Source organism: Bufo bufo, chromosome 1 (genome assembly GCF_905171765.1).
Source record: "Bufo bufo chromosome 1, aBufBuf1.1, whole genome shotgun sequence".
In the NCBI taxonomy this organism is placed as follows: Eukaryota; Metazoa; Chordata; class Amphibia; order Anura; family Bufonidae; genus Bufo; species Bufo bufo.
In genome coordinates, this window is record NC_053389.1 from 262,445,844 (window position 1) to 262,469,109 (window position 23,266).

At 43.2% G+C, this 23,266-nt stretch overlaps 1 protein-coding gene and 1 long non-coding RNA gene across 2 annotated transcripts in view; one reads left to right on the forward strand and one right to left on the reverse strand.

Annotated features, from left to right (window-relative positions):
- The window catches only part of TTLL1 (tubulin tyrosine ligase like 1), a 57,508-nt gene that overhangs the window by 14,633 nt on the left and 19,609 nt on the right, over nt 1-23,266 (reverse strand). Inside the window, exons 5-8 of the mRNA XM_040439171.1 lie at nt 21,907-22,041; nt 9,473-9,581; nt 6,766-6,909; nt 1,548-1,634 (exon numbers count right to left, since the gene is read on the reverse strand). Coding sequence (XP_040295105.1) covers nt 1,548-1,634; nt 6,766-6,909; nt 9,473-9,581; nt 21,907-22,041 — 475 coding nt within the window. The remainder of the gene's footprint in view (nt 1-1,547; nt 1,635-6,765; nt 6,910-9,472; nt 9,582-21,906; nt 22,042-23,266) is intronic.
- On the forward strand, nt 311-23,262 carry LOC121006772. The gene is made up of 3 exons (XR_005780386.1): nt 311-365; nt 21,525-21,557; nt 23,029-23,262. It is a non-coding gene; the product is annotated as an uncharacterized LOC121006772 (long non-coding RNA).

A 23,266-nucleotide genomic window follows, 5' to 3' on the forward strand; every position in this document is an offset into this window, starting at 1 on the left:
AGATCATCATTTCTATACAGTTGAGCTGGAACCTACATACACCACCTCACTGAGCCTGCTATTGGGATTTACAGCTTTACCATCTGTATTTATGACAAAGTGCTGCTATACTTATTGCAAGACAAGTAAAGTTCCTGATTGGTTCAACTACTGCCTCTCTCATCATTCAACTCTATCTCCTAATTGCACCTCACGGTGCTGGCATCACAAACAATACAGGGACCCAGCCACCAAAGCATACCCACTACCATTAAGGGCACCTCAACTTCCATCTGGCTGGTGTTCCCTGCAACAGAGAGTCCCCTGGAGGATTTAGTGCTGTCTTCCCCTCCACTGCAAGGCCGGCCCAGGGAGCTACGGCAAAAGTGAGTACAACTACTACACCCATTCGGCACACCATTACACACACATATTGCCCCTGTGGTCTGGCACGTTGCACATGTAGAAATTGTGAAACATTATTTTAGACCTTGGAAAAGAAAGCCTGAAATAAAAAGAGGAAGTGGGTCCGCAGCTGCTAGTAACGGGTTTGCAGGACTTTGAAGTGCGTTTTTTAGCAATAAGAATACAAACATATACAAGGAGCTTTTGTAGGTATAGAAACATCTTAATGTTCGTCATCTGTTTGAAGACCAGGAAGGATGTGTACAAAGAGATACAACAAGTCATAATTGTTAAATCATCAGACTCAATTCCCTTAGCGTGATGTAGACCACGTGCCATTGGGTGACTAATGATGGAGTGCACCCTGCCTGCAGACATTTGTCCCATTTCCAACCAAAGACCCATTTAGAGGTCAACCAATACCAAAGGCACTGATCATCTCTCCTTAAAAGGGTTTTCTCCTAACAACCTCCACTTGTTAGGAGGGTCTCTTCACCTAGCAGTAAGTGTTCAATTTATCTGCAGCGCCACCACAGGAGACATGAAACATTGCACAGGGCCCATTCACATCAATAGGTTGACTGTGTATTGCAGGACTGTACAGGTCCCACAGATCAAGAGATCCTCTCCACTGCGACCAAAAGACATACACCCCACCCCCCTGAATATTAACTCAGAACCCATGGAAAATGGGTTTTGTAAACTTGACAACTTCTTTGAGTAGTGATATCCATATAAAGAATTTTTATTACTTCTTTTCACTTATTTTTAAAAGGAAACAAAAGTCTTCATTCCTTTTTTCTCTGTTAAAAGGAACCTATCCTCAGGTTTATGCTGTCCTGTCTAAGACATCTTGATTTTGGTAGTGCTGTTGTTTGGAGAACTTATGATTGAGTCATGGCAGCACTATGATGCAGGAGCCCAAAGTATTCTTAATATACATTACTGTGCACAGGGAGAAAGCTGTCAATCAGTGGCAGGATCATACACACTATCTAGCATAGCACTGCAACAATTCAGACTTTTCCGAAACGGCTGCACCTCCACATATAAAAGTCACACTACTGAAACCAGGGTGTCTGCCACTGCTCAGACAGGACAGCATAAATCTGGTGACAGGTTCCCTTTAACAGTACAACACAGACTATATGCAGACCACTCACCTCAATCAGCCACGGCTTTAGCTTGTCATCTATGATGATATCATAACCATAACATTCAAAGCAATGCTTGTCATTATTCATCACCGGCTAGAGACAAGAAAGGAAACACAGAAATAAAAAACAAGATTACTACATTCATTTATTTAGGACAAAAAGTACTGAAAATGATTAAACAATTAAAGATATACGTTTTTTTGGGGCCACTATATATTATTTAGAGCATGCAACCTTCGGTTCTCCAGCGGTGGTGAAACTACAACTCCTATCATGAACCTGACAAGTGTCAGAGTTGTAGTCTTACCACACCTGAAGAGCCACAGATTGGAGAACCCTGTCAAACCACATCATGAAGCAACTGAGCTACCCATGGGCGCAATCAAGGCTGTATTTGTAACCATTCAGCGCCATAGTGGCCTGGAACCTATGAGGGAGTAGAGCAGTCCAAAAGGTCACGATGACGTCACCGCAACCTCCTGCACCAGGTCTCGCATGATCACGTGATTGACACAGGAGCAACACAGGCTACAGATCGGAAGAGGTCTATGGCCTGCAGCACAGATTGTGGCAGGGAACGGGAGTGAGGTGGGTTTTAAAAACAAAACAAAAACTAAGCAGTGGTATACTGGAGGCACGAGGGAGCATGATATACTGCCACTAAGGGGGGGGGGGGGGGGGGCATTATATACTGCCACCTCGGGTACTGGCACTAAGGAGGGAGCATTATATACAGACACTACGAGGGCATTATATACTGGCACTGGGGGGAGCATTATATATCGGCACTGTGGGGGGGGGGCATTATATAATTATATACTGGCTGCATGGGGGGCATTATACACTGTTACTAAGGGGGGGGGGCATTATATACTGGCACCTCAGGGGCATTGTATACTGGCACTAAGGGGAAGCATTATTTACTGGCACTAAGGGGGGGCAGAATTATATAATTATATACTGGCCGTATGGGGGAGCATTAACAACAGGTACTAAGGAGGGAAGCAATATATACTGGCAGTGGGGGGGGGAGCAATATATATACTAGCCACTAAGGGGGGGAAGCATTATATACTTGCACTACAGGGAGGATGGAGGAGCATTATATACTGCTACTACAGGGGGACATTATGTGTGTGTGTATATATATACATATATACACACCACACACACACTACACACTGGCGCTATGGGGGACAGAGGAGCATTATATACTGGAACTATGGAAGGGGAGCAATGGATTTTATATATATATATATATATATATATATATATTATATATATAGGCACTACGGAGAGAGTTAAAACTGCAAGAGGCATTAGAGCTACAAGGGAACTTCAGGAGGAGCATTATAAATATTTTGGCTTACAGCTAATAAAATCCCAAAAGTCAGTATCTCAGAAAATTAGAATATTGTGAAAAAGTTCAATATTGTAGACTCATGGTGTCAAACTATACATCAGCTAATCAACACAAAACACCTCCAAAGGTTTCCTTGACCTTTAGGCTTGGGTTACACAGCGACAAGTGTCACGTGACATTCATGTCTCGCTACAGTCTTTATAATGATAGTCAATGGTGTTGAACTGCAACATCCCTGCAACTGGGACACGACAATTGTGTCACAGTTGTAAAAAATGTAGCGCGACATGGGTGCAACACGTTGTAGTGTAGTTGTACCTTTTTTGTCGCGTCACACATGTCGCCGTGTAGGCCCTAGCCTAAATGGTCCCTCTGGTTCTGTAGGCTACACAATGATGGGGAAGACTGCTGAGACCTAACAGTTGTCCAGAAGACAGTCATTGGCACTCTCCACAAGGAGGGTAAACCACAGAAGGCTACTGCTAAAGAAGCTGGCTGTTCACAGAGTGCTGTATGCAAGCTATACTAATGGTAAGTTGACTGGAAGGACAAGCTTTATGGAGATGCTGATTTAATTTTCCAGCAAGACTGACACCTGCCCACACTGCCAAAAGTACCAATACCTAGTTTAATAACCACGGTATCAATGTGCTTGATTGTCCAGCAAACTCACCTCTTATGGGGTACTGTCAAGAGGAAGATGAGAAATACCAAACCCAACAATTGCAGATGAGCGAAAGGCGCGAATCTGGGCCTTCCAAACCACATCAGCAGTGCCACAGGCTGATCGCCTCCACGCCACACCGCATTTGATGCAGTAATTCATGGAAAAGGAGGCCCCAACCAAGTACTGACCTGCATTTACTGTACATACTTTTCAGTAGGCCAACCATTTCTGTATTAAAAATAGTTTGGTTTTAATTGGTCTTATATACTATTGTAATTTTCTGAGATACCGTACTTACTTTTTGGTTTTCATTAGATGTCATAATCATCAACATTAAAAGAAATAAACACTTCGAATAAATCCTCTTTATGTAATGAATATATGAGTTTGACTTTTTCACTTGAATTACTGAAATAAATAAAACTTTTTGATGATATTCTAATTTATTTAGCTGCACCTGTATAGGAGGAGGTGATTGCCTCAATCACTGAGATCCACAGGGCATTTGCTGTTAAAGTTGCATTTGCAAAGGAAGCTTACTTAGTTGCCCATAGCAACCAAACAGATACCATCTTTCATTGTCAAAGGAGCTGTGAAAATGAAAGGTGGAACCTGGTTGCTATGGAACAACTAAGCCAGTTCTACTTAAACCAGCTTTGATAAATCTCCCCCACGGTTTTTATAAAGCCTAGAAAACACCTTTAATCCAGACAAGACCAGAAAATTATTTCAGACCCCAGACCCATTAAATGGGTTTTCCAAGATCTTTTTAACTGATGACCTATCCTCTGAGCAAGCTCACCAAGCACTGCGCTGTACACTGTATAGCGGCTGTGCTTGGTATCACAGCTCAGCCCCATTTACTTCTATGGGGCCGAGCTGCTCCTAGGCCATGGGACTGATGAACGTGACGTCACCAGCCTAGCAAAGGCAGAAAGAGGGCCGCAGTGCTACTGTGAGAGCCAAAGCCTTCTCAAACAGCTAATTGGCGGACCCCAACCGATCAGATACTGATAACCTATCCAGAGTATTGGTCATCAGTTAAAAAATCTCAGAAAACCTTTTTAATTAATGCAGACCTTAGACCACGCCCCTAAATAAAGTGAGACCCCATACCAGACCCAAAATGGAACTGCAGACCCCAGACCAGTGTGGCATGCACCAAATACTTAAGCTATTAAGGCATAGAGCTATCACTAGACCACGTACAGGTGGGTGACAGAAGGGCGCAGGTACACCCAAGAGTCCAAGCAGCAACGTGAGATATTTCCCATACTTGTTTCATTATAGAATGTACTAGGATTGCCCCATTCTCCTGCCAAACCAGCACATTAATACAATAGGTAATAGACAATAAATATAAAAATGATGATGGTGAAGAGGATGTCCACGATTCTAGCCATAGCAAACCTTCAAAGGGCTGAGGCATCAGGAGGTTTCTCATGTAATGACTGCAATGTGATCCCTGATATTAAATCCTCCTTCCAGATCATAGTACATCACATGCAGCGGTAACTCAGCCCGCACATGGCTAAAAATGATAAAAGCCTATATCTAGGTGTCAGTAGCATGTTATTAACTCTTCACTGGCCAGGAAACGTGCTCAAGGGCCAAGGATCTAGACCACAAGTGGGCAGATTACCATGGATAGCTGTGAGCCTATGTTCCAGCTGCCAGATTTCTTCAGCATAACTCCACCAGACAAGAGATTGTGGTTAACACACTAGACTAAATCGCCAAGTACAGTGACTTCTAACCAGCGCTGTCTTCCTGGGATTTGGGAGACAATTTTCATCCACAACTTGGGACCTGCTGTTTTAAACTGAGCTATGAGAATAATGTGCTGTAAAAATAAAAGGGGCTACTTCTAAAGTCCATAGAGATGTCACATAAGTGTAATCCTAGGCATATTTCTAGGAAATTGTTATCAGCCCTTTCAGGCTGTCGAGATTGTAGCATTTTCCAATTAAATGATTGACAGCAAGTCCAAGAATTGTCTGTTTCTACCTTTGCAACTAATTTAATAAAAATATATCATCACAGATATCCCCTTTTAAAATGGTTGATTAGATGTTCCTCTGGGTCCTGCTCCCAGCACCGTCAGAAAACCTATGATTTTGCCAGGGAAAGCTTCAACCAGACAGTAGTAATTCAGATGAATTGTTCTGGCCCAATTCAGCAGCTCTGAATTGGTACCCCTGTAAATCTTCCTAAGGCAGACCGTCCTGAATGTAAGGAGTGCCTTAGAGAAGGAGGCCATCAGACCTAGAGGACTTCAGCTTCAAAGGAGTCACAAGCTTCTGCAGCTGAGACTGTGGGCCAAGGATCACTACTGAAAAAAACCTGAGACTTGAGTAGATCTTGGACCATTATCTTGTGCTCTTCCAAGACTAAACATACCCAGCAATGGCTTATAAACAACAAGTCTAATATTTAGGAGTGGGCAAGATGACAGTCAACACATAAAAATGTTTTTCATTACACACCAACTAGCAGAAATATGTAATATATATTTAGGATGCAGTATACGTTTGGTTTTCAGTTGCAGCTTCTTCCACAACTGGCCCCATTTCGGCCCCAACCCAGTGATTTGAGGCTTGTTTCTTTGACGGGATCCAAAACCCCTGCTGTAATTGACTGCAGACCCTGTAGTTAACCGTCTCCACTTCTAGAAAACACATGTACATGGGTTACAGGTAACCACAAAAATATGTGGGCAGCTAAACTTGCTCAGCAGCTTATAATTATATTCTAGATAGAGTTCACCATCAACCGCATAAACCATCTGTAATAATATTCTGGCGTCAGACCCATATTCTCCCAGTGTTCCCCAGCGTGACAAACGGCATTACAAGCTGTCATACTGCCGCCACCTGCTGGCAGCTCACGGGTAGTGTGCTCTGCATAACTGACGTGAATTAATAGATAGATTTCATTACTTACATGATCATATAGATAGATGAGATAAATGTCTAGATATCAATGTCCATGACTATGATTACGATGATATCACATTGCTCCTGCTCTGATCAGGATGGTCCATTTGCTGATCTATATTTCAATTAGCAATTAGCATAATTGAGAATCTCAGCAGTCGGACTAATTACGTATAATGATGCTAGTAACCTTCAGCTGGTATCAGAGTGCCCTGAGAGGTGCCTGGATTCCCAGACCAGCATAACTGACTGACTCACCGCTACTGCCTTCAAGGACTGCACAATTATCCAGTGAATTTCATCAAACAGTTTATGAGTGACTTCTCGTCCTCTCGTGCTCTCCAGGTACAGACGTAAATTACTGACTGTCCATTTCCCGCCGTGGACGTGATTGTAGTCATCCTGGAAGAAAGAAAGGCATCTCATAACCTAGCAAAAAGCTGCCGGCATGGTGGTAATGTACTAGAAGAAGACGGCTGGGGTCTCTTATATATATATATTATATATTTTCTATGCTTTCTAAAGCACCGAACCTTTATTCCATGTACAGGTCTATTCTATGTGATGGCGTATACACAAGGGTGGCCATAGACCATACATGGAAAATTCCCAGTGGCCTGATGCCCGGGGAGCCACCTGAGCCCTCCTCACAACCACCAACCATGTTGGGTAATGATCTCACGCTCCCCTTCTGACTCCTGAATTCAACTGTTTTGCCATCCTAATGGCTCATGCACAAGACCGATGGATGTTTTGCGGTCCGCAAATTGTGAATGCGCAAAACACGGATTCAGCAGTCCTTTCCTCAGGGGCGGATTGGCCATAGACTCTACAGGGAAATTTCCTGGTGTACCGATGCCTAGGAGGGCCACCCAAGCACTCCTCACAGCCGCTAGCCGGTTACATAATGGTCTGATTCTCTCCTACACACCTGGCCAGCAGCCGCAGGTGTCCTCCTGAATTCAACTGTATCTACAGTGCTGCCGATAATTATTCATACCCCTGGCAAATTTTGACTTAAAGTTACTTTTATTCAACCAGCAAGTAATTTTTTGACGGGAAATTACATAGGTGTCTCCCAAAAGATAATAAGACTATGTACAAGAGGCATTATTGTGGAAAAAAAAAACCATTTCTCAGCTTTTATTTACATTTGAGCAAAAAGTGTCCAGTCCAAAATTATTCATACCCTTCACAAACTGTTACAGTCTGTGGGAAAATCCAAATTTCTATACCATTCCAAATAGTCCAAGCTGTTCTAAAGCATCCTAATTACCCGTAATAATTGGGAACAGCTGTTTTAATCAACTCAACATGTGAAAAACAGCAGCTCTCTGCAGTTGGTTTGTGGGCAGTCATGGCTAAGACAAAAGAGGCTCAGTGAGGACCCGCGGCTGCGCATTGTGGCTGCTCACAAGTCAGGAAAGGGCTACAAGGCCATTTCTAAATGTTTTCAAGTTCCAGTGGCTACAGTGCAAAGTATTATTAAAAAAATACAAGATATTCTACACTGTGGAAAATCTCAGAGGATGTGGTCGGAAGCCAAAAGTGACACCTGTGCTGGCCAGGAAGACAGTTAGAGAGGTAAAAAAGAATCCAAGGATCACCACCAAGGCCATCCTGGTGCATCTGGGCTCTGCTGGTGGCAATGTCTCAAGGCAGACAATCTAACGGACACTGCACACTGCTGGGTTCCACGGATGCAGACCAAGGAGGACGCCACTTCTCCAGATAAGGCACACAAAAGCTCGCTTGGCCTTTGCAAAAGCTCATCTGGACAAAGAAGAATACTTCTGGTCTTCTGTGTTATGGTCAGATGAAACAAAAATTGAATTGTTTGGTCACAATGATGTTTTCTTTATTTGGCGTAAAAAGGAGAAGCCTTCAACCCAAAGAACACCATCCCCACTGTCAAACATGGTGGTGGGAACCTAATGCTTTGTTTTCTTTTTCAGCCAATGGACCAGGGAACCTAATCACAGTAAACGGCACCATGAAAAAAGAGCAAGACATGAGGATTCTCAATGACAACATCATCCAGTCTGCAGAGAAACTTGGCCTTGGGCACAAGTGGACATTTCAGCATGACAATGACCCAAAACACACAGCAAAAGTGGTGAAGAAATGGTTATCAGACAACAACATTAACGTTTTGGAGTGGCCCAGCCAGAGTCCATACTTGAATCCAATTGAGAATCTGTGGAGGGAGCTAAAGATCAGGGTGATGGCAAGAAGACCCTCCAACCTGAAAGATTTGGAGCTCATTGCTAAAGATGAATGGGCAAAAATACCTGTGGAGACATGCAAAAAGCTGGTCTACAAATTATAGGAAGCGTTTGATTGCTGTGATAGCCAATAAAGGCTTTTCTATTGATTATTGAGAAGGGTATGAATAATTTTGGACTGGACACTTTTTGCTCAAATGTAAATAAACCTGAGAAAAGTTTTTTCCCACAATAATGCCTCTTGTACATCGTCTTATTATCTTTTGGGAGACACCTATGTCATTTCCCATCAAAAAATTACTTGCTGGTTGAATAAAAGTAACTTTAAGTCAAAAATTGCCAGGGGTATGAATAATTATGGGCAGCACTGTATGTCGTCGGGACAGTAATACAGTTGTATACAGTGGCAGTATTTTGTGCTGCACTGCAGTATTTGGTTCAGCTGGGGCGGAATACTGCTCTGCCTCATACTGCTCTAGCCCTGTCTCATTATGTTGCCAAGGCCGCTGACAGTTTGGACCTACCTACAACATAGGGCCACTTTTACGTTTCTTTACAGAGCCACTTTTAGTTCCCAGTCCGCCTCTGCCTATCCGTATTCAACATCTGGCACAGTACATGCAGGTTGTGCAGTCCTCAGATTCCTCACAACCACCACTTATTGTAGACACTTCTAAACCCTTCCAAAGAAGGCGAGCATACAGCAATCACAGCTCTGGTATGTAATTCCATCTCCTTACCCCATGTTTCTGAATGGCAACATTTGTCAGATGCACAAACATATTGTCCAGCTCGCTTGTGCTCGGGGTGTACTTTACAGTGCAGAATCGGCAGAATCCAAGCTTGTACCTAGTGTGGAAAGAATATGGTAAGAAGGGGTTAGCATCTAGTGCAGGGCCTGGTGAGTGGAGCATGACACATACATGCTCTCTTTGGTGTTTACTGAATCTGTGTCATGCTCCGCCTCCTTAGGCCCTGCCCTAGGCATAATGCAGTATATCAGTTTTGCCTGGAGTGTTCCACACAGGGTCCAAAGGCTGAATAAGCGAGATTTGGTGCATGTGCAGTGTGTTGAGGGCGAGGCAGGTACACAGCGTTTCACTGCGCTTACCCGGGAACCCAAACTTTACAGATTTTAGCATGGCTTCTAATGATGTAGGACATTCTATGGAATGTCAACTAAAGGGGTATTCTTTTGTTTACATCAGATCTGTTTATTTAAAGTTTTTAACATACAAAGGTGTACTTAATACAAAAAGTACACAAAACTTACATAACCACCTCCCAACAAAGACCCCTATCACCCCCCATACCCATTCCGTGCAGTCCCCTACCTCTCAGTTAGTCCCTGGTCAATTAGAAACCTCTAAGTGCCAGCACTTGTGTGCGCAACAGAGCCGCAGTAGCAAGCCCCGGATGTGCAATCCAAGCAGTCCATTGTTTCTCAAATTTCCTAATATTGCCTCTTTTCACAAATATTTTCCGTTCCATGTAAATCATATTATTTGCCACGTTTATTAATTCCATTATCCCTGGAGCAGATGATTGTAACCAATACTTAGCTATGAGTTTCCTAGTTAGATATAAAATCTTGGCAGGCGCTGAAGAGAAATGTGACTCCATCTTGTCTTCTCTAAATATGTAAAGAATTGTTATAACATCTCACCCACGCACCGTTTCACCTTCCCCCGCTGTGAGTTAGGTTCACTTATCTGTCTCAAGACAGATTCTGGGAATATCCTAGAACTAGAACAAACGTTCTTGTCTTATTCAGGGTCATTCGGCACAACTGCGTACATTCTTATAGTGAGTGATTAAAACCTATTATTTCTGCTTACTGCACGTTCACATACCATAAAAGGATGTTCCGATAGTATCTGTATGAGCACCAATGTTTATCTTTTATGATTGGTTTAACGCTGTTGTTATGCAAACTTTTCTACTGCCTATATAAGGCCAAGCAATAGCATAATAAAGTTAGAGTGTTTCTCAGTGATGCCTGTGTGTGTCTGTTATTGCCAACTGAGAAACATCTCTCCTGACGTCAGTGTCTCAAACCAAGGTTGTCGTAGAGGTCCAGAAAGGTCCAAATCCTTTCAGTTTGGGGGCTCTTCCGGGATAGAGAAGGCCATCCTCGTGTCCGGTAAGAGAGACATCCCTTTTGTCCACTGCCCGGTCCGAGGGCACTGGCCACATCTCTACCTGTGAGTTTTTATTATGTATCCGGGATACATTGTTAAGCCTTAAAAATAGACTCCGGGAGTTTATAATAAGTACTTGGAGTACTTTCATGAATAAAGCCGGCACTTGGAGTGCCACGCACGGCCATAGAGTCTCAGGGAGATCTATCCGTAAGTTGTTTTGTGTCAGGACACACCATAGGATCTCAGGGAGATCTATTTACTTTATCTGTCGACAGAGATTTTTTAGTACCAGGGGTACATGTAAGAGAACAGTCTCAGGGAGACTGACCTACCTTGGTTTGACGCATACCTATATTTAGAGTATAAGATACATAGAGTGTTAAGATTCATCTGTTTGTGTGAGAGCTATTGTTCTGGTGGTAAGTGTAATGAACATATCTCACTGTAATATTATCACTCTGTCATTTGGTAAATTTTCTTACTGTGGGTGGAGAAAATATTAAGTTGTGAGTTTCCCCCTCCCAACCAGGGACTGCAGGCTGCATATAGTGACAGCCCATTTCTCCTTCCCAATCTCATGTTGATTGTAAAGCAGAAATAAAAAACAGGCCAGCACTACTCACTGTTGTTGCAATAACTCTGATACGTGGTGGTGCCTGTAGCGTTGAATCCTGGTCCTAGGATTTCCCGTAGTAGCCAAAGAATGTGTAGAATAAGCCACGGCACTCCAAAGATGTGTTTTATGAGCAATGTCGGGGCACCGCGATTGGGGTCCAACGTGGCCCCCGACATATGCAAACATATACATGTCAAACATGGAGGAGACGTCTATATACCCATCCACCTTCTACAGTCATGTGAGGGGGTGGATGCGGTATATAGACGACATTTTCCTAATATGGAATGGTACGGAAGAAAAACTGCATGAATTTCATGAATATATTAATCAGTTGCATGATCAACTGAAATTCACAAAAGTGTACTCAGCGGAATCTTTACAATTCCTAGATACGTTGGTTTATGTAAGGGAAGGTAAATTAGAAACAGACCTCTTCATTAAGCCAACTGACAGGAACAGTATGTTATGCTTTGATAGTGCACAGCCTAGGAGGTCAGTGGAATCCTTGCCTTTTAGTCAGTTTTTACGAGCAAGAAGAATAGTGTCAGAGGAGAATTTGGTTGACGACAGATGGAAAAAAAATGGGACAAAGATTCAGGGATAGGAAATACCCCCAAAAACCTGATAGATAGGCATTTAGAAAAAAGCCAGGAATAGTGATCGACACCAACTATTAACTGCAACAACGAAGAGGGAAGAACAAAAAATTAAGAGGATCCCATTATGTGTCAACCTTATACTAAATGAGTAATCGTATCTCGGGCATATTGAGACATAACTGGCATATACTAACAAATTCTTTCCCAAAGGTAATTGAATTCCAATCCCCCCAGCTGATGTCATATAAGAGGCCTAGAAATCTTAAGGATAGCTTGACATCAGCTGATGTAAAAGTTAAGAAAAAAGAGGTTGGTAGAAGGGGGTGTTACCCTTGCTTGGGCTGCTGCAATTGCGGCAGCTAATCAAGGGTGACTCCTTCTGCCACCCTAGAACAGGGAAGAAATATGACATTAGAGGACACTATACGTGTAACACAGATTTTGTCATTTACAGCTGGCAGTGCCCGTGTGGCCTTCTCTAATTGGAGAGACGACACAGCCCTGTAAAAACAGGATAAATCAGCATCGTTACACTATACGTAAAGCTGTTAGCTAAAAAGAAAAAGGGAATCAGCAAAATCAGGAATGTGAAGATGAAGCTGAGTTACCAGTACCTGAACACTTTTGGAAATATAGACATAATGTCTCTCAATTGAGATATAGGATCATTGATAGTGTTCCAGTCTTGAGGAGGGGTGGAGATAGGGAGAAGCTGTTAAAACAGAAAGAACTAAGATGGATCCATGAGTTGGAGACAATGGAATTTAAGGTTGGTTCCCTTTTCTGAACTCTCGATCAGGATGTGCGGAGATATGATTTAAAATTAGGCTTAGTAGCCGTGTTTTATATGTTTACATATATGTATAATATGTAACCCTTATCTTATTTGCATCTCCATTTTTATGATATTGTTTTATTTATTTTTCTTTCCCTAGATGGAGAACATACGCATGCTGTGGGAGAAAACCGTCCTTTTTGGCCTTCCGATACCTCTATGAGAAAGTTCTATAGCTGATGAGGGAGTAAGGGAACCTGCCATGTGGATTTCCTGATGGAGATGTGAGGCTGTTGAGGTCTGCATCAGATATAATATTATTTTTTATTTTTGTATAGTGTATAGAAACTGCAGCCGGAAGGGCCTAGTTGCTTGGTTTGTATAACTTGAGAATCTATCTGTAAGGACAATAGAGTGAAATGGTGTTGGAGCTGAATAATGATATAGCAGGTATTAATCATAAAAAATTGTGAGGTTGTGAGAGGTAGATGGAGGACCCCTTATTGGTGGGTTACTCCTTATATCTCTATTTCTACCTCCCTGTAGAATGATGTCAGTATGGGAATGGATGGGCTAGTGGGACTGAGGGCTTATCACCCCTGGAACACTTGCTCTATATACCAGCCATTGGATGAATGATTGAAAACCTGCTTGTACAGGCATTAGAATAAAACGCCATGTTATTCACTCTGTAGTTTCTTGAGTTGTGATAAATGCACCCCCTAAATAAGGATGCAATGATGGACCCTATGCTGCAGCTTCTTCACTTAAGTAACTTATGTATTATAATGATTTGATTAATGTTAAAAATAGTAGTTTTTCTTATGGTGTGCACCAGGCAGCCCACATCATCCAATCGAGAGCCTCTGCTATAGGTTTGCCTAATATTCAGTATAATTGAGCCCAGCGCCGTAGTGACATGAAGATAGCGATGCACGATCATGTGACATCGCGTCACTGGAGCGACAGAGTCATGTGGTCGTAAAATAGGGCATAGCCTGGCGGAAGTGCGTCTGAAAGGGCGGAAGTGATGTCGCGCCTGCGCAGATTGGATCTAGGGACGCAAATCCTCATGGAACAGCGGGGTGGAACATCGCTATGTACCTGAAGCGATGAGGGCTTGACGGAGTCTCCTACAGCATGTCGTGAGAAAAGTATGTCATCAGGGATTGACCATGGGGTAGCAATCTGAGAATGTTTTTAGGTAGTAATGAGGGGTTAATGGGCAGGGCTTAGCAATAGCCAATGTGGGGCTATGGGATTGTATTTAAAGTTCACTTTGTTATCAGTGTATTGGGAGCTTGATAAAGACCATTAGGTTGAAACGTTGCTGCACTAGGTGTAATAAAGAGATTGTAAAGCAGAGCGTTTTCTCATGGACCTCAGACAAAATACAAGACTTTGAGAAACATTTATATGAGAAGGAGGCAGCGGGATGCTTTGAGATCAGGAAGATACAGACCCCTACACATAGTTACAAAAGTTCAGGAGCCAACACGTGAGTAAACAGAGACAGCCGAGACATTTCTCAGTTGCTCTCAGTCATCGCTGCAGATGCTGTCTGTTTCAACGTGATAGACTTGAAAAATGCTTTCTTTTCTATCCCGGTTGACAAGTAGACCAGACTCTTTTTTTTTTCTTTGAGGGTCGTCAACTCACCTGGTGCAGGATGCCCCAGGGATATGCTGATTCACCTATAGTGTACAGCATTGTTTCCAAGCCAGTTTGAAACCATGCCCCCCTTCCCCCCAGGGTTCTGTACTCTTGCAATACGTGAATGATTTGTTTATTTGTGCGTGTGTCAGAGGAGGCCAATGTAACAGATGGTTTAAATGGTTGTCTGAATGTGGACACAAGGTGTCACACAAGAAAATGCAATGGTGTAAAAAGCAAGTTGAATACTTGGGCTTTGTTCTCACAAAGGGAGAAAGGAGAATCAGCACAGAAAGAGTCTAGTCTATTGCGGGCCTGGTCACCCCGCACACCAAGAAAGAAATGTTATCTTTCCTTGGTATGATAAACTACTGCAGACAATGGATTCCTAATTGCTCCTACTATGACAATGTAATGAGACAAGCCACTCTGGCAGATATGCCAGATCTCATCACATGGTCTGAGGAAATGTTTAATGCATTTGATTATTTGAAATGTTCTTTAATGACAAGTCCGGGTTTGGGCCTCCTTGACTACAAACTCACATTCCACGTATATGCTCGACAAAATTGTAAAACCATGGCGGGTGTGCTGGCACAATATCACGGAGGCAAGTTACGTCCTTGTGCCTTTTTCTGAAAGGTGGTTCCTGGCATCCGTCCAAGGAATGCCGGCCCTGTCTGAGATCTCTTGCAGCCTGTGCTATGATGGTTGAGCTTGCAACGCCACTCACAATGGGACATGAGACTATCTGATACACAACACATGCATGATAGTTTAGGCCTTCTCAAAGGCATACACACACAGCACACTGTCTGCACAAAGACTATCTGGATATGAGATTCTACTCCTCAGCAATCCCTCCCTCCAATCAAATACGCAACACTAACCCTCAGGTCCAGCACCTATCTTTAATGCCCTATTAGGACTTAAAGGACCTGAGGATCACTTGACAGAGGCACATGATTGTACACGCCACACAACATGACACACGTGTTGTCCTGGAAGCCAGACCCATCACATACCAATCTGCACAAGCAGCATAATTAATTGCACTCACGAGAGCATGCATACTACATGAAGGCAAGCCAGTCACCATTTACACTGACAGCAGGTACGCACATGAAGTGGTCTGGGACCACGGGGTCATTTGGCAAAGGAGAGGATTCATTGCAGCTGATGGTAAGCACATCTCACATTCACAACTTGTCATACGACTTTTAGAAGCCATAAAATTGCCCTCACAGATTGCAATTGTCCACTGCAGGGCGCATACTGGTGGTAAAGATCATGCATCCCAAGGCAATACCCTGGCAGACGCGGAGGCCAAGAAGGCTCCACTGATGGCCCCGGCCACATTGCAAATGGTGAATTTAGTACCTCCTTTACTTGAGTTAACTCAGATGCTTGTGGATCTCCAGTCCTCAGCTACTGACGATGAAATGGCCAATTGGTGTTGTCCAATCTTGCAGAAGAATCCTAGGACAGGATTAGTCTGCAAAGAGGGGAAACCATGCATACCACAGCACAGCTCCCCTCTGTTCATTGCACATTTTCATGGAGTAGGACACAACAGCATTCAAACAACACACATGCTGCTAGCACAGAAATTCTATATTACAGGCATTAAAGGGAACCTGTCACCGGGATTTTGTGTATAGAGCTGAGGACATGGGTTGCTAGATGGCCGCTAGCACATCCGCAAAACCCAGTTCCCATAGCCCTGTGTGCTTTTATTGTGTAAAAAAAACGATTTGATACATATGCAAATTAACATAAAAGAGTCATATCTTACTTGTGTGACCAGAGAAGAGTCATAGTTTCAAGCTCTGACTCATCTCAGGTTAATTTGCATATGTATCAAATCGTGTTTTTTACACAATAAAAGCACACAGAGCTATGGGGACTGGCTAGTGGCCATCTATCAACCCATGTCCTCAGCTCTATACCCAACATCCCGGTGACAGGTTCCCTTTAAACAGTTAGTGTCAGATTATGTGGGAAGGTGTATCACATGTTTGAGGAACAACCCAAACACCAATGTAACCAGATTGATTAAAGCCCTAAGTGAAATTGAGAAAAAAGTTGCTTGTAATTCTCCTTGTCTTCCACAGGAACCAACTGACCCATTCCAAGTGGGAGATATCGTGCTGATAAAGAAATTAAAGAAAGGAAAGTTCGCAGGAGGCTTCACCTACGGACCACCGACTACAGTGGTAGCCGCGACCCGCACAGCAGTACTCACGGAAGAAGCACCTACTTGGATCCACGCCGCCAGAGTGAAACTGGTAAAGGAGGCACCCCAAAAGGAGGTAATAACAGGGACAGACAGTCCTGACCTCGAAAAAGGACAAAGTGAGGTACTAACGGGAGCAGACACCTCTGACCTCCACCATGATGCACTCCCTCAATTCTGGAAGATGGCACAGACGGTTCACTTTGACTGTGGGATTACTGACGATCCTAATGACTCTGCCGGAGGATAACAAAGCTGAAGTTGCTATAACTCAGAAAGGTGGAATCACTACCTTCTGGTACAATTCCTCCAGTACTCACGTTGCAACTTACTCCTTCTGTTTATGCAGCATAATGAAGTGCAATCCTTCCACGAGATGCGGCAACCACTATAAGAATGGACATACCCTCAGAAGCAAACAAACCCCCTCAAACCCCGTATCTTAACTTTTAACAATATGAGAGAAATATCTGACCCAACATATGAGGAGGCTCTTGCAGCAGAAACTGGGTTTTCTGATGCCAACCTATGGTTAGAATGGATGAAGTACAGCGCAGCTTCAGTAAATAACAGTAATTGTTATATATGTGGGACCGTTAAGCCTCACCTAGGTACTGTGCCCTTAATATTGCCCTCTAGAGGAATGTTTTTTTAAATTATTCTCAAATTCATCTAGTAACCAGTCTGCATAGTGAAGAATGGAAGCAAAATACCCACTCCTCATAAAAACTACTCCCCGCCCTGGTGCAGGTTATACATATCTATCCTGGTAACTATACCTGCCACAGAGGGGGAGATCAAGGAAGATCCCTGGGTAATCTCACTGAAGGATACTGTGCAACTTACAGTGAAACAGATACCTCCCTCACACAGAATCAAGTATACTCGATTGGAGATGTATATTGGATCTGTGGGGATGGAAAGATAAGATCTAGACTAGAGGGTTCCTGGAAAGGTGAATGTGCTCTTGCTAAAGCCATAATGAATTTGACACATATTTAGTGAACAGGAGACCCCTAGTGAAGGAAGAGTGACAAGGACCAAAACATCACTCCCCATGGGTAGTTTTGATCCTCATGTGTATATAGATGCAATAGGCGTCCCAAGAGGGGTCCCTGATGAATTCAAGGCCAGAGGTCAGGTGGCAGCAGGATTTGAATCCATAATTCCCCACATAACAATCAACAAAAATGTAGACTGGATCAACTATATTTACTATAATCAACAAAGGTTTGTAAACTACACCAGGGATGCGTTACAGGGTGTAGCAGAAGAGTTACAGGCAGATTCCATTATGACATTTCAAAACCGCATGGTACTCGATATGATACTTGCAGAAAGAGGTGGTGTCTGTAAGGTATTGACGGACCCCTCATCTTGCTGCACGTTCATACCCAACAACACCGGCCCTAATGGTAAGGTCACACTGGCAATAAAGAAACTCGAGGATTTATCAATCGAGCTCAAAAGAAACTCAGGTATCGATAACCCTTGGGATCAGTATTTTGGCTGGTTCACTACCTGGAAACAGGCACTTGTACAGTTGGGAATCATTATCCTGATAATTATTATAGTAATAGCATTAGTTGCAACATGTATCATACCATGTGTACGGAAACTGATAATGAAAGGAGTATCAAATATGTCATTTTATGAGACTCTGCTGCCAAATCCTGAAGACAACTCACATGAAGGATATAGAAAATATCTGGCGGTATACAGGGAAAAGGGCAAGGGTAAGAACCATATTATCTAAGAAATTTGGTTCTAAGAGGGGATTGAAGAGAAATGTGACTCCATCTTGTCTTCTCTAAATATGTAAAGAATTGTGATAACATCTCACCCACGCACTGTTTCACCTTCCCCCGCTGTGAGTTAGGTTCACTTATCTGTCCCAGGACAGATTCTGGGAATATCCTAGAACTAGAACAAACGTTCTTGTCTTATTCAGGGTCATTCGGCCCATCTGCATACATTCTTATAGTGAGTGATTAAAACCTATTATTTCTGCTTACTGCATGTTCCGGTAGTATGTGTATGAGCACCAATGTTTATCTTTTAGGATTGGTTTAACGCTGTTGTTATGCAAACTTTTCTACTGCCTATATAAGGCCAAGCGATAGCATAATAAAGTTAGAGTGTTTCTCAGTGATACCTGTGTGTGTCTGTTATTGCCAACTGAGAAACATCTCTCCTGAAGTCAGGGTCTCAAACCAAGGTTGTCGAAGAGGTCCAGAAAGGTCCAAATCCTTTCAGGCGCTAACTGTATTATATTTGTAGTAGGAATATCCATCACACAACCCAGGAGCCCAACTCTGGGGACCTTTGGTATTGTAACACCATAGACATCTTCCAAAAGGGTGTGAACTGCAGACCATAGACCTGCGAGAGCCGGACAGGACCACAACATATGGGCCGTATCCGCCTCAAGATGGGTACATCTCGGACAACCAGCATCCGACCGAATTCCCATTTTGCATAATAATGAAGGCGTTCTATACACCCCGTGTAGTAAAAATAATTGTGACCTACGTTGTGCCACCAACAAAGAGAGTGACGGAGTGTAGGCCACAACACTTTCCCACTGGATATCTGTTAGGGGCCCAACATCAGTTTCCTATTTATCTTTCAGTCCATGTAACGGGTCCCCAACACACTTTAGCAAGAGATCACCATAAGTAAAGGAGATCAATGATTTAGAGATAAGGCCGGCATCCAGCGAGCCCCGAGGAACTTGATTGACCGACCGGCACTAAGGAAAGGTAAGCCCACATAGTGGGTGATTACCAGGCGCATTTTACACTGCCAATGCCAAATGATACCCACATGGGCAAGAGATAGTCATTTATAATAGCAATATTGACTTTATCCTAGCGAATACCATCTCGCATTGTCTGCCTTCATTCAGGACAGAATTAAAGGGTTTCTATCACTTCGTATACAATAATTAGCTCTCAGACACTAGCGATCCGCTAGTGTCTGCTCTGGCCAACCATCCTAATATAAGAGCTTTTTGGGCAGCCGTTTTGCTAAAAAAATAACTTTTATAAATATGCTAATGAGCCTCTAGGTGCTATGTGGGCGTCATTAGCACCTAGAGGCTCCGTCTACCTTCATACACAGCCACCGCCCAGCGCGTCCCTCCAGCCCGCCCATCTCCTGATGAATGCGATCCTCCGTGTGACGCAACGGACGAATTCTCGCGCATGCGCCGTGCGCGGCTGTATTCGGCGCATGCGCAGAGAATGTCTGACCGCTTCCCTGCTCAGACATCTCCACTGCGCCTGTTCCTTGGAGCACTATGACGTCATCGGCGCAGGCGCAGTGGAGATGTCTGAGCAGGGAAGCGGTCAGACATTCTCTGCGCATGCGCCGAATACAGCCGCGCACGGCGCATGCGCGAGAATTCGTCCGTTGCGTCACACGGAGGATCGCATTCATCAGAAGATGGGCGGGCTGGAGGGACGCGCTGGGCGGTGGCTGTGTATGAAGGTAGACGGAGCCTCTAGGTGCTAATGACGCCCACATAGCACCTAGAGGCTCATTAGCATATTTATAAAAGTTATTTTTTTAGCAAAACGGCTGCCCAAAAAGCTCTTATATTAGGATGGTTGGCCAGAGCAGACACTAGCGGATCGCTAGTGTCTGAGAGCTAATTATGGCATACGAAGTGATAGAAACCCTTTAAGGAGGATTTCCTTTTCCTTTTTCCTTTTTATTCCAGGAACTTATATGTGAACACTCATGGTCTCTTTTTTTCTATAGCGGTCACCAAAACAATATAAGGACCAACATCGAATATTGGGCGCTCATACATATGATTTTTGATATCATTGTTTGATTAACATTGTGTGAAACCTTCAACAATCAATCAGTGCTAGTGTATATTTTATCTTTTTATTCTTTTATGTACGTATTAATAAATATTGTGATTTGCATCTAACCATATGGTCCCATATGTTGAGAGTGCCAGTCTTCTAGTTATATACATTTTATTGCATTTGTGAAGGGTGAATCATTTTAGACTAGAGCACCTCTCTGTGGCTGTGAGAGGGTGAGCTATTTCCTATATTTTCATCTTGTTTAGAGATAAGGGCCATAACTATCCTATCAAAGACCCCAGTTAACTAAAGCGGTATTCTGATTAAAACAAGTTATCCTATCCTGTGGATAGGGGGTCTGACTGCTGGGACCCCACCCATCAAGAGAACATGAGCCACCTACCCTGAAATGAATATAGCAGTTGGTTAAGTATGTCAGTCCCATTCCATTCATTCTTTATGGAACTGCTGGGAATAACCAAGCACTGCACTTTGGTATTTCCCACAGTTCCTTGGAAAATTAATACAGTGGTTCAGTGCATGATCAACCAGATGCTCCATCCATTTCGTGGCACAGGGCCCCCATTTTAGTGATTGGCGAGGGTCCCAGCAGTCAGACCCCCATGATCTAATAGGGATTAACATGTTATAACCGGAATACCCCTTTTAGGCACAGTGAGAGTAACTGCAGCCCAGAATGTGTGACTATTCAAAGGAATGACACCGCCCAGATGCGCAAAATGCAATAAGAAACAGTATAAAAAAGCATGATGATAAATCTAGTAAAGCGCAGAATAACGTGGTGGTGTAAGGGAGGTCAACCTAGTGACAGGTTGTCTTTGAATACATGGCCTACTGTGAGCCATTGCTTTTAGCTTTGAGGCCTTCTTTTGTATCATTTTGGAGCACATATAACTCACTGATTAACTTTTATAATTTTTTTAGGTGGTGTTAAAAGGGCGTTCACAACTTTAAAAGGTATGGCATATCCACAGCATGATTCACCTCTGGGACCTGCACCTATGTGGAGAAAGGGGGTCCCTTGACCAACCTGGTGAGGTGGCCGCCGCATCCAGGTGGAGAATAAAGCGTGCTCACCTGTGCAACTACATTGGCCCATGGGAACGACCTAGTCATTACAACATACTGTACAATTATGCCACCGGGCGGAAAGGTATTAAAAGGGCAAATATTGACTTACCAGGTAGCCCCCTAAAGGTGGTACTAGAGAAACTGTTTCCTTCCATCTGGAGGACAGTTATTGTGCATTTCCCAGTTTTAGAAGATGTGTGTATATATAACATGTCTATTAATGACTGATACTTACATGTAACACTTGAGCGGCCGGTATGTAGTCACAAGCACGTACAGACGTAAATCAAATTTCTTCCCACCGATCAGCAAGGGATTATCGATATATAAGGAAATAACATAAGCTTCCTTAGAAGACTGTGAGACAAACCTGAAAGAACAATGTTCAGTCATTTACCTGCTACACTAGGAAAGGCTAATTATACATATACAGCAACATGCAGCTCAGCTTTTCAGGCAAAGAGGGTTATTTTAAATGATAAAATACTGGTTACAAACGGAAAATACAAATGTGATAGCACTCTGCATCCAGCATTCTGCCCTGCCTCCATGCTGGATGAGGCATTGGTGTACATTTTGGCCAAAGCGTAATAAGCCACTCACCACGTCAAGGTCGTCTCTATGGAGTGGTCCCTAACACTAGTTCCTACCTGTTTATGGGCCATGACAGGCTCATCCAGCATGGAGGCAGGGCAGAATGCTGGATGCAGAGTGCTATCACATTTGTATTTTCCGTTTGTATATGTATTTCGCCATAGTGATGTGCACCTACATACAGGTTGTGCTGACTCAATCCCCCACATAAAATACTGGTTGCCACCACTAGGGGGAGCCGAGTAGCATATTGCATACGGATGATCCTATTTAGTTTCTTGAAACAACATTACTTTCTGAGATTCCCTGCTGGGGTAATGGTGCAGTTGTAAATGACATTAACCCTTTCTCACTCCACAACTTACTATCATGATTCAGTTTCAGCACTACGACGGAACTGTACATCAGGCTTTTAAAATGCACTGGTATATCTTGCATACCACTGCATTATGGCCTATCACAGTACTAGTGACGGGCTGTCTATTAAGTGGTGTTTGTGGCACAGTCTGATAGACATACAGTCATGTTAGGCCCCCGAGATTACGTTTGCTGGGGAAGCGATGTTGAGGGCCAGCATTAGAGTTAACGCCGATGTTCCAAGATCATGCCACAGAAAATTACAACTCATTGTCAATAGAATAATACTATGAGCTCAAATCAATTATATTATTTTTATTTTTATTATATTATAATATATTTAAGGGTATGTCCACATAGGACATAAAATACAGTGGAAAGCATGCTAACAACTTTTTTTCCGCAGATACAGAGCTGGGGGATTTGGATGTAGATTTGCCACCGATTTCACCCTCTGCATTGCAAAGCATTGAATGCGCAGTGGAAATCGGCAGCAGAAATTGACAGGTTGCGGATTTGAAAGCCACCCTATCACGCTCATTGCTGGTAGTTTAAGCCTCGCTTACTCTCTGTGTGGATGTACCCTAATGTAGCAGAGCAGCAGCAGACCATGTGTAAAGTGATGGAGGAGTCTTCTACTACTT